At 37.2% G+C, this 13,442-nt stretch overlaps 1 protein-coding gene and 1 pseudogene across 1 annotated transcript in view; both read right to left on the bottom strand.

Moving 5' to 3' along the window:
- LOC115456051 (IQ motif and SEC7 domain-containing protein 2) overlaps positions 1–13,442 on the bottom strand; it is a 226,513-nt gene that overhangs the window by 104,473 nt on the left and 108,598 nt on the right. Inside the window, 1 exon segment of the mRNA XM_030184911.2 lies at positions 300–659. Coding sequence (XP_030040771.2) covers positions 300–448 — 149 coding nt within the window. The 5' untranslated portion in view covers positions 449–659.
- On the bottom strand, positions 4,199–8,954 carry LOC119189320 (annotated as a pseudogene).

Genomic DNA, 13,442 nt, shown 5'->3' with positions numbered 1-13,442 from the left:
GTCTACATTTTTTAATAGAATGTGAAGTGTAGGAAGTCCATCAAGGAGCAATAACATAAATATTTTTATAAAAGCAGGTATAAAGTCATTTACGGCAAAAGCATTCTTTCTGTCGTTGCATTGTAATATAAGAACCCAGGCATCACATAAAAATGTCATACTGAAGGTATATATACCCAGATGATATTTATTAAATACACAGTAAAGGTAAACCTTATGTACCTCTCCAGCGAACGTCGCATACAAATAGAAAAGTCCACAAGATGATAAATTACAACGCCCAGAAAACAATAACTCACCTGTCATCCTGCAAGTGCTTTAACTCGCTCAGCTCTAACTCCCTGCGCAAGTTGGACACCTCGCACAAGAGCATGTCGCGTTCGGCGGACACTTTCTCGAGCTCCGCCCTGAGGCGGACCACCTCGTTGGTCAAATCCATCGTCGCCATATCGACGACTAGCGATAACCGCAATCGACACGGCACATCACTAATCACTCACGCACACAACGCACCGACCAATCACGTTCGCACATTTTTTATTCTAACACAACACACTAGCACGGAACGCAGTGATGTGAAATTCCTTTATCAAACTTTATCGATTAACGTTGAACTTTTTCAGCGCGCGGCAACCGCCTCGAGTCTACATCGTTGGCATCTGAAACAATAAATCATTCTGTTACACGGTCGGTAAAAGAAGGAAAATTGCTTTGTCGGTACGTGAACCTAAAATATTTCATTCATAAACTGTGCATTTCGCAATGGGTAGCGTATGAAGTTGCCGTACAATGATATAACAGATGGAGAGAATAACAGACATTTTTCACTTTATTGGTTGTTTAGTATAGAGATGCTTACTGGCATAACTTTGTTATTATCCTCGTGTTATAAAGTTGTGCTCGCGAGCAAGCCTGTGAAGTTTAAGAGATAAAAACAACATGGATTTAGGTCTAGCAAGAGACAACTTTAATAGTGATTAAAAATAAAGTTTCGTTATGATTACTCTTAAGAAAAAGCTGCTCAGAATATTTATAATTCTAATTAACACTTAAATATAACGCAGTTGCGTCATTGATGGAATCAAAATCGCGTAACAGACAAAATGATTTGCAAAACAATTCATTGCATTGCTTCCATTGATTACTTGCTAATTCCAATTCAATGCAAAAAACGCAGATTCTCTTAATGCTAATCAAAAATGAATTTCACGTGAATTAGTCGTAAATTCTACTGACTATTGTTTAAAATCGCCTGAGAATTAAGCAAACATATTTTTTGTCGTGTAATCAATTGCCTCCGTGAAATGCAATGATACAGTAACAACGTTACAGCTTTAAAATCAACCGGAAGACTGAATTGTAAATGTCATGTTTATTATATTGATAGAGGATGTATTTATGGTGATAAATAGTTAAATTACGGAATAATAGTTCATAAATAGGCTTACAGCAAAAATTGACCTCTGAACAATAAAAAGGTCTGAAAAGTATTAAGTATTTCCAAGGCTACGATAGATTGAATTGTACTAGTGACATTAAATTTTGATGATGTTCGTGCGCGAATCGATAACATTTAGAGGAAAAATTAAAAAGCTATATCGTCATTGTTTCACCCTAATCTCTGTGGCAAAAAGAAAGCAGATTCTGTTCTCTCATCAATTTTGTTTGGTACTAATTTAAATTCTTCTAATCTTCATGAAAAGCAACTTATAATTCCGGATGCAGCCGTCCTTGTGCTGACACTTACACAAATGAACCGCCTCTTCCAACTGAGAGATTACTTAATTAGCCAATTAACGCTACAGTAATACGCGTGTAAATCTTAAGTGTTTACGTTCGTATTAACTGCGAACGCTTCACTTTAATAGGTATCTTTAGCTTTGCCCTTTAGATCTGTTGAAATGTACAAGACGTGAGGTATCATTTTCGAATAATTAACATAATACTAGGTGGTTTGTTTCAAGTATGTGAGATGCTGTCTGGTTGGGTACTAATTAGTACATGATTTTGTTAATATATACCGCCACGCAGTATGGTTCAAACACTGTTTTTACTTAAAGATCTTTGTAGTCAATAGTAATGGACATTAAGAGACCACATGCTAGTATCTGAGGCTATGCAATTCGAAGTCTTAGTTTTGGAATACGACCTGTTGGCCAAACATAACCCTTACGATCGGGCAGGGGACTTCATAACATTAAAAACTTACATTACTTAATGACTGCCTCGGTGGCGTAGTTGTATTGCATGTCCGGTACAATAGCGCTCTGAGGTCCTGGGTTCGAATCCCGGGTCGGGCAAAGTGATATTTAGGTTTTTCTGCTCAGTATCAGCCCGGAGTCTGGAATTTATGCCCGATATGGCGATAGGCTCGCCCCCTGTGACATCATGGGACGGAACATACTTGGCGAAAAGTGGGCGCCCTAATTGCGCCTCTGCATACCCCTTCGGGGATAAATGCGTGATGTTCTGTATGTATGTATGTATTACATAATTATAAACAAACAAGAAATAAAACTCAAAATAACTAAAAGAAAACAAACAGAAACTAAACGTCATTAGCGAAACATTCCCGTTGCTCCACACAATTCTATCGACATATGACATAACACAAGAGTGGAAGAAAATAGCGCAATGCACCATTACCACGGCACCGTGAACAGAGAACATAATATCAAAAATATATGATGTAATAAAATCTGAAATGTACGTTTGAAAAGCATTTTTCAGTATGTTACGGTTCGAAATGATTTTAAAAGGAACTGGGTAAGTAGTTTTAGAAGTGGTAGTCACGCTATAAACATATTTGTGTGGAACATGGATGGGTCGGCTCGGCAGTGGTAATAATTGGTGAGTTCTGTTGCTTTTCGTTTTGTTAATGAGATTTTCGAAGATCCACAACACCTAAGACGGACTGCCTAGGAACACAGCTCATAATGACTCAACAAACTTTAAAGAGATCTACACGCAGTAGTTCTCTACGCGTTCAATTATATATATATTGCGATATAACGCGATCACAAATGACGATCTATAGAAGAACGAAAAACGTCGACATAGTCCAGCAGATTAGCAAGCTAAGTGGCAGAAAGCAGTGCACATAAATTGTAGAATTGATAGCTGGAGGGGCAAAAAAGTTCTCAAGCTGAGTGCATGTTTATACCGTCGCTCCCTTATCTCTTTTTCCCTTTTCTTTAAAGCCAGTAGCCATACTTCATTCCGTATTGTCGGTGTTTAAGAACGGTGGAAATGATTTAATATCATCTCCACCGATGATCGACATTTAAGTGCATCATAAAAAAATCTACTTCTAACGAACTCGTATACAAATTATCACACCAGCGGTTCAAACAGGTTCGCCGATTAGATTAAGAATAAAAATGCACTGAATATAAAAATTTACCTTAAGCAGATCAATAAATTGATATCCATTTAACTCAAGTCGACAACGATTACTACAACAAAAAACGAATGCAGAAGCATTTGTGAAAGTTTTTAATTTTTTCTAACGAAATAAACAATTTGATGATTTTTATACCATAGCAAAATTCAACTCGATTCATTGATTACTAGAGAAACTGGTTTAGAAATACCAGTAATGCTTTGGAATTACTGCAAGCAGCTGGAATAACTCTAATAAATAAAAGAAAATCTCTATTGGAATTTGGAAAGTACTTGAAATCATTGCGAATCTCCAATGTAATTTAATGTTTTTACGCTATTTTTTAAAAGAACAATTGCTTAATATCTTGGCTATTAACATAGATTTATCTTTTCTGCATAACACGTAACGCCATCTATGAACGATCTACGTAAACTAATAATGTTTATAAACACTCGCGTAGATCACAGCTGATCGTGTGCATGTTTAATATCGTAAATAGACGACAGATGGCATTAGTATGTCACAGACTAATTTTATTCGCATCCATTACGGTGTTTTTTGCTTTACCTGTGTGATAAAAGTAAAAATATATTTTAATTAAGTTTTAAAATTGTTTGAACAACAATGATAGGAAATTTTACAATCCAGAATTATATATAAATTAAAGAATGCAAATTAATTATAAAAGATAAATATTGTAACAGCTTTGCAGTGATTCGCAGTCAATAAAAATATCATTAAAATAAATAAACAAATGCAAAAAATATGTGTTAAGTATGCAATACGGGACACGAGTGAAACAAACGCTGGCTCGTAACGCACTAATTTATTAGCCCATCGACAAGGGCGTGTACGCAGCACGCTATACTTATAACTACATATATAACACCTTCTCCCCTTCAAAAGGACACAATACAAAGAAATACTAATACTATACTTTTAAAAATAACAATTTTACACCTTATAATTAACTCTAGGAATCGGTCGCAATAGTCTAACAGTACTCCTTGAGGGAAGCACCTCTGTTGAAGGTGACGACAACAATGACCGCGTGTCCACGTCCTCCGGCCTCGGTTCCTCTTCCCTCACAGTCGAGGGCGAGTTAGGCGCGACGGTGGCGCACTGCTCACTTTCATCGTAGTTATCGCCATCCATATAGTCATAACTTTCGGCAACCTGATCGCCCCGGAACAAAATAATTTGATTTTTGTGCTTTTTTAATAACTTTAAATGCACTACATCTTTAATTAAATATAAAACTTTTCCGAGTCTTTTTACAACAATTCCTTTGCACCAAACAAACTTATTACCATTACAATATTTTTTGTATAAAACTTTGTCATTAACACTATAACACTGTTTATTTTTACCGCCATAGTACTTATTCTGCGAGCACTGTTGTTGTTTAACACGGTCAGTAAGAGATGTGATTGACGACGAGGAAGGCCGTACGGGCTCAGGATTAAGTAAATCTAAACGTGACCTAAGATTTTCGCCATATACTATTTGAGCCGGAGAAAGGCCTGTGACAGAGTGTACCGAATTACAATAATGAAATAAGTATTTTAACAAATTCAATTTACTGGTTTTTTGATTATCCGATGATAGTAAACTGGTTCGAAGGCCTTTCTTAATTATTTTCACATAGCTTTCTGCTTGCCCGTTACTCGCAGGGTGATAAGCCGGCGATGTTATATGAGTTATACCATTGAGTAAGCAATGCTGTTGGAATTCTTGTGATGTAAAAGCTAATCCATTGTCACTTACTATAGTGTGGGGGACCCCAAATCGAGACATAAATTCGCAAAGTTTTTCAATTACAACACTCGTAGTACATGCATTGGATGTGTCGTATACTTCTACCCACTTTGAGTAGGTATGCGTCTACAATAATTAAATACATCCGGTTATTAATAGGTCCTAAAAAATCTAGATGTACCCTATAGAATATTTTCGGTGGGAATTGCCATGTTGCCAGGGGCGCACGCGGCGGTGTTGGTCTGAGTTGAATGCAAATGTTGCATGCACTTATCATTTTTTCCAGTGCATTATCTATGTTCGGGAACCAAAATCGTGAACGCGCCTCTGCTTTTGTTTTTACTATACCCAGATGAGAGTGGTGTAATTCATTTAATACAGTACTCTGCAGAGCTTGGGGTATGACAACTTTGTGACCCTTCATAAGGCACCCATTTTCAAAAGCCAACTGAAGTCTACATTTATGATAAGGTTTTAAACCTATATTATCTATTTTCCTAGGCCAGCCCTGTAAAACGTATTGTATAACTTTACATAAAGTAATATCCTTTCGCGTATGTTCGCGTACTTGATCTAAGGTTATCGGCAAATTACCCTCAAAAACAAAGTTTACGTATGCTGCTCGGTCGTCTGCAGCGGCGGGCACAGCGGCCGAGGCGGCTGGATCATGCTCTTGCCCTCCACCGTCACCGACTCCGGGAAGGCTCGCGCGAGACAAATAGTCCGCACAGTTATCGGCACTACGAATGTACTCGATAACATAATTATATGCATTAAGAAAAATTGCATATCTTTGCAGCCTGTTTGCCGATACCTCGGGAATACCTTTGTGCGATCCAAATATAGTGACAAGTGGCTTGTGATCGGTGCGCAATATAAAAGGATTTGCCCGCCCATATAAATATTGGTGGAATCGTTTCACGCCGAAAACTATCGCAGTTGCTTCTTTTTGTATCTGCGCATAGCGTTTTTCTGCCGAATTTAAGGTACGCGATGCAAATGATAATGGCCTTTCCGCGCCGTCTTCCCCTACTTGAGACAATACTGCCCCTAATCCATTTGGCGAGGCATCTACTGTTAAAATTAGTTTAGACTGAGGATTGTAATGTGCAAGAACTTTGTCCGATGATAATATTTTTTTTATTTTACAGAATGCTTCGTTATGGCTTTTACTCCAAGTCCATTGATACCCTTTTTTAATAACTCATATAAAGGACTTTAAAATACTGGAAGCGTCGGGAACAAAATTTCTGTAATAATTAACCAGGCCTAAAAAAGATTGTAACTTATTTACATTATTCGGTCGCGGAGCGCTTAAAATTGCTTTAACCTTATCCGGTGACTTTTTTAACCCATTTTTATTAATTACATATCCTAATTAATTAATTTGATCTTTAAAGAACTCACACTTATCTTTTTGTAAAATGAGTCCCGCGTCTTGTAATCTTTGCAGAACAATGTGGAGTCTTTCTAAATGCAATTTGCTGTTGTCGGCTGTAATTAAGACGTCGTCCAATAAACATAACACGCCGTCAACACCCGATAAAATCGACTCCATAGCCCGTTGAAAGATTGCCGGCGCACTTGAAAGGCCGAATACCATACGCGTGTATACAAAAAGACCCCGGTGTGTATTTATGCAAGTTATACACTGTGATTCTTTGTCTAATACAAACTGATTATAAGCCATAGAGAGGTCTAACTTGGAGAATTGTTGGCCTCCATACAACTTGGCGAACAACTCATTAATAGTAGGCAATGGATATTGTTCTACCAAAAGTTGTTTATTTATTGACACGGAGTAATCGGCGCATATTCTGACGGACCCGTCGCGTTTTAGTACCGGAACAATAGGCGACGCATATTCTGCGTGTTCGACCGGTTTCAGGATACCTAAACTTACTAAGCGATCTATTTCGTTATCTACTTTGTTACGTAATGCGAAGGCTATCGGGCGTGCCTTAAAATAAATAGGTTTAGCGTCGTTTTTTAATCTCAGTTTTATTTCGTATTTGTTAAACTTACCTAGTTTGTCTGAAAATACCCGAGGAAATCGTTTTTGTAAATTACTAACGTCGGGTTTGGAATTATTAAAAATGGGTTAAAAAAGTCACCGGATAAGGTTAAAGCAATTTTAAGCGCTCCGCGACCGAATAATGTAAATAAGTTACAATCTTTTTTAGGCCTGGTTAATTATTACAGAAATTTTGTTCCCGACGCTTCCAGTATTTTAAGTCCTTTATATGAGTTATTAAAAAAGGGTATCAAATGGACTTGGAGTAAAAGCCATAACGAAGCATTCTGTAAAATAAAAAAATATTATCATCGGACAAAGTTCTTGCACATTACAATCCTCAGTCTAAACTAATTTTAACAGTAGATGCCTCGCCAAATGGATTAGGGGCAGTATTGTCTCAAGTAGGGGAAGACGGCGCGGAAAGGCCATTATCATTTGCATCGCGTACCTTAAATTCGGCAGAAAAACGCTATGCGCAGATACAAAAGAAGCAACTGCGATAGTTTTCGGCGTGAAACGATTCCACCAATATTTATATGGGCGGGCAAATCCTTTTATATTGCGCACCGATCACAAGCCACTTGTCACTATATTTGGATCGCACAAAGGTATTCCCGAGGTATCGGCAAACAGGCTGCAAAGATATGCAATTTTTCTTAATGCATATAATTATGTTATCGAGTACATTCGTAGTGCCGATAACTGTGCGGACTATTTGTCTCGCGCGAGCCTCCCCGGAGTCGGTGACGGTGGAGGGCAAGAGCATGATCCAGCCGCCTCGGCCGCTGTGCCCGCCTATGATTACAACCTCCGTCATAGGTTCTCCGCGCAGCGAGCGAATGTTCAGTAACTTACCGTCATCGTCATCGTCCTCATTCACATCTCCTACCCCCATATATTTAATTTCTTTGCACACATTACGTAAATGACCTTTTTTAAAACACTTCTTGCATTTATAGTTAATAAACCGGCACTGGGTAGAATTATGATTAGAACGACCGCACACTGAACACTTTTCTTTTCCCGTATGAGGTGTTCCGTTGCCGTCGCCCTCGCGGCGCTTGATCTGGAAAACCTGTGGCGTCGTGCGCTCGGGAACGGCTGTGGTCGCGGCACCAGCCTGTGCAGACCTTATGCTCCCAGCTACTTGTACTGCCTTCGCCAATGTTAAGGATTTCATGTCGTGGCTAAACAATTTCTCCTTTTCGGGTCCAGCCAGCATCCCCAAGACAAATCGATCGCGCAGTATTTCCTCCACGTTGGTGAATCCGCAGTCAGCAGTAAGTCCCCGCAATCGCGCTGCCCACTGCTGATGTGTTTCACCCTGTTGTTGTACAGAGGAGTAAAACTTTTGCCGCTCACTAAACCCGCACTTTTTGGGTGTAAAGTGATCATCAAGTATCTTGATTATGTCTTCATAAGGAACGTCTTGTAGATCCTTAGGTAAGGCGAGGTCTGAAGCCAATTTGTAGGTGGCTTCTGTGACTGCGCTCAGCAAAATTGCTCGTCTTTTTCCCGTCGCATCAGATTTCTCGTCGATATCATTCGCGATAAACCACTGTGATAGTCTACTTTTATACGCTTTCCATTCTTGTATGGAATGATCAAAACTAGACAAAATGCCAAAAGTAGCCATGATTTTTTCTTCCTTTTTTGTGTGGGTACTCGTCGCCACTGTTAAGTATGCAATACGGGACACGAGTGAAACAAACGCTGGCTCGTAACGCACTAATTTATTAGCCCATCGACAAGGGCGTGTACGCAGCACGCTATACTTATAACTACATATATAACAATATGCTTGCTAAAAGAAAAGCACGTAATCTAAATGCATTTGTGAATAATTATGCACCAAAATGTAATACCACTATCAAGTAATTAAGAAGATATCGCGAAACAAACGCGGATTAAATGATACCAAATTAAATGATATAGATATAACATGAAGGTCGAATCACTGAGGTCAACATGTTAATTAATTAACCTTTTATTACTTGCAACCATTTTTACATATTTAGGTTCGAAATTATTATACTTAATTACGGCTTTCCGCAAATAATTTAATTCTTAGTACAGTTTACTTATTTCGAGAGAATTCATTAAATATCAAAACACAGGACTTAATTATCAAGACAAATAAATAACGTATCCCTCGAAGTTTTCTTTTAATATATTTCAATTATATCTAAAGCGGCCGATGTAGCGGAGTTAGACTGAATAACCAGTAAAGATTTTTGTGCGAGTGTTCAACATTAATACAATAGTGTGCTAATTTGTTGAAGAAGGCTAGCGAATGTCTACATGTTTCCCATAATAAGTGGAGCGCTACCTAATCACCTACAATACTTAAACATATATAAATATTTTAATAACTTCAAGAAGAAACAAATATAAAGAAAACAAAACGATATTTACTTTTATTACGGAAACCACGTTGAATTAACTTAAGAGCGTTATACTTAATACATTATTCGAAATGCCCTAATGCTGGTAACATGAGAGCTGATTCTCATAGCTTGTTAGCCATAAGCGGTACTTTTCACAATTTGCTAAATCCAGTCATAGTGGTCCACGTATCTGTGTCGCGTTCCGGGATCAGTCGTGTATATCCAGGTCCAACAGGCCGGCATAATTGTGTCGACTACTGAGGGTATCATCTCTCGTCAGTCGACATTCTATTGGAACCCACTCACTTATAGATTCAGTGGGGCCACTTCGCCATTCTCGTATAAAATAAAAGCCCAATTGACCCAGCCCGCCTGAACAGCACGAAACGTAAGTAATTTTACCACAAACAGTGACCGCACCGGGAAGCCGATGTAAGCTACATTTGATGTGCATCAACCGCGAAATCACAAAACTTAGTTAACACTCAGGGCTTCCCACATTGCTTCAATAACCCCCAACCCTTCTAGGATTCCATTACATATTAACAGTGAAGAGAAGAATAAGAGATTAATTTTGATTTTCTTGATTTTTCGAGAAATTCTATTGAAAATTCTATTAGACCCACCCCACTTACGATCAGGTGCAGTGGGCCACTTATCGTGCTCGTACAAAAAAAGATACTGGCACAATCAAAACTATTTCAATAACTAAACATAATAAGTAGGCAATAGCAACAAAATCTTATATCAGAATTTTTAAGATTACATGAAAAACCGAAATTGAATCATTATTAAGATCCGTTGTACATTAGACATCACCACCAGAAATCCTTTCAAGACAGCAAGTCACAAGTCAATATACTCTGCCATATCATTAATAAAAACAAGAAACCACAAGAAGATATAAGACAAATCAGGAACAAAAGTAACAATTCAAATCACGGATCTACAGACAGATTTCAATTAAAAAAAATCCACATCACCCGTCCACAGCCCATAGTCCACATGTAATTGGGTCAGCGGTGGCCGTTGCATTCATCTACAACCTTACAGCGACGTGCAACCATCACAATGAAGACAATATGAAACGGCTAACCGCACTGCAGCTGCTATCAGAATCCAATTAAAAACTTTCATCCCACGTTCGTCAGGTAAGTGAAATCGGGAATGCAAGAACCCCGTTTTTCTAACCACATTTCGTTTTAGGGAATGATTGTAAAATGTATACGTTTCTAGATTACGATATTGGACAAAATAGAGAATACTGTTAAAAATAAATAGCTTAATTAAGTTTAGAATATTTCAGCATTTGTTTTGGATGTGCTTTGGATAAAAGTGGAAATTGGAACAGAAGGTTATACACACATAACATACACCAAATACAGTAAAATGAATACAATTACCTATCTATCTATCTATACTTATAATAAATCTGTAGAGAGGTCAATTCTGTACATGAAATATATTTCCAAAATAACTATCAGGGGGTGATTAGGGCTCGATACTGATGCCAAAAATGCAATTAGTAAAATTTTTGTCTGTCTGTCTGTCTGTCTGTATAACCGTTATAGAAACAAAAACTACTCGACGGATTTTAACGAAACTTGGTACAATTATTTTTCATACTCCTGAGCTGGTTATAGTATACTTTTCATCACGCTACAATTAATAGGAGCAGAGCAGTGAAGGGAAATGTTGGGAAAACGGGAGAAGTTACTCCATTTTTTAAGCTTCCGTGGCGTGTGCAACCTTAATGGTTAAAGCTACACAGAAATAATGAATGACGGAAATGTTCTTCTTAAAATTATATAAAAAATATCCCACGACAGCATATGTCTATCTTTTATGGTTGACTCACAATAACACGTGTAACTCCCGATAGCTTAGCAGTTCGAAGCTTTCTCATTATATTTGTCTACTCTTACGTTTATAACACTCTCAGTCATCCCTAATAAAAAAGTTAACATTATTAAATATTCCATAAAAAAGAATCATAGAAATCGGTATAGAAACACCAAAGTTATACATGAAATACGCCAATAATAAGCCATCATGCGTGAATACTGAATCATGCTATAAGGATTAGTTTTGTATATATATAAGGTCGCGAACGCACAGGCAAGCGGCTTGCTTATATTATATTATATGCACCTAGAGGCTAGCGAATCACCTAGCGAGTAGCTTCGTAAAACGAACATTCTCGAACGTTCGCCACCGGCTCCATTTTTGAAGTCCGAAATCCACGCGGGCGAAGCTGCGAGCGGAAGCTAGTTACATAATAAAAGTGTGAACCAATAGGCGATTTTATGACTAGAAAGAGATCTCTGCCAGACAACCTAATATATAAAGAGACTTATATTTATAACAAGTTAAAGAAGGAGTATAGACTGAACATTTCAAAGCAGGTTCTGATAATTTTCTTTATAGAAGTTAACTGGCAAGTTTTTCTAGCAGCCTAGAACTCAGAATATAATATTTTTCACAAAGTGCCAAATAAGAAATATATAATTAGACTCATCTGTCCATCTTGATCAAAATGACAATGTAATGACATTAATACGATTTTCATCGGAGTCTAAATTCGGACTACTAAAGCGTTCTACCGGATCAAATTAAATCAACATCATCGTTGCATCCCCGCCGTATCCCCAGACTCCTGCCTCTCCAATTTCCTCATTTGCAGTGTAAACACAGTTAAACTATCTGGAATTCTGGGGCGAACGTTTAGTTTTTATAGTTCCGATGAAACTAACATTTCGATTCGAAACGTATTTCTTTATCCACGTCCGTTTTGCGTGTTTTAATTTGTTTTAGTTATAAATTATGTCGGTTTGTTACTCGGCCGGATGACGTTTTATTAGTGATTTTTCATTTTACGTCAAATCAGAAAGAGTAAGGCATTTCTTAATCGTTAACAGAGTAATAAATGCGAACTCGGAACCGAATTTTAATGTTTATGTTTGTAATTTATCTCTATTTTAATTGGAATGTTTAAAATATGGATTACCATTTTATTCAGCAAAATGAGCGAAAGAAAATGCTTTGGTTTGTGATTTCCTTATCGACCACAGTCTCTAATGACAGGAACTAAGCAGTTCTTTCTTTCCTCTTCTCCTTCTTTAAACTTGACTGTGTGAAGATAGCCACAAAACTAGTTGAATCAATTCAAAAATTCGAAATGCATCTACATATTAACTTCAATCGAAATATTCTTTTTCTTAATCTAAAATAAATGACACCGTTTAAAGAGTATTTTACTGAAGAAAAATCGATTGTTGGAACGGGACAAAAGTCTAAAAGAGGTTATAAATTTTGACTGGCTGACTGTTCAAGCGTAATATATCTTGTTTAAGCAAATAGTCTTCTGAAGACTAAGTAAATTACCCACAGTACTTAGCCATTTGTAATCGTTTACCAACAATCGTTGTAGCATCTGAGTGAAACGTGGAAACAAAATTAAAAAGACTAGCTTTCGTTCAAAAATCTTGGATCAAATATTTGGAATCGGTTTCTCCATCAAATGTTCTTAAATATGAACGTGTATTTGCACAAAGTAAAAGCTCGCCGTCCAAACTTCAATTAATTATGTTTGAGTTCGCCAAATTGGACGTACAACATTAATATCGTCAAAAAACAAACATAATGTGAATATAATTCATTCGCTGAGGGTTCTGTAACTAGATATGACTTCTAAAATTCTATAATAATACGAGCTACAAGAGTTAAAATAAATTACACGATACATATTTAATTATTTCATATTTATTTTTCCTATATACAATATACATAAAGAAATATTACGCTATATTTTAACTAAGAAAGACTGCTTAACAAGTTAGTAAAAGTGTGTTACACACTTTAAAGGTCGACTTTAAAGAACTAGCGTTGTTAACAG

Source organism: Manduca sexta, chromosome 3 (genome assembly GCF_014839805.1).
Source record: "Manduca sexta isolate Smith_Timp_Sample1 chromosome 3, JHU_Msex_v1.0, whole genome shotgun sequence".
NCBI classification, from domain to species: Eukaryota; Metazoa; Arthropoda; class Insecta; order Lepidoptera; family Sphingidae; genus Manduca; species Manduca sexta.
This window is presented reverse-complemented; position numbering and strand designations above follow the sequence as displayed.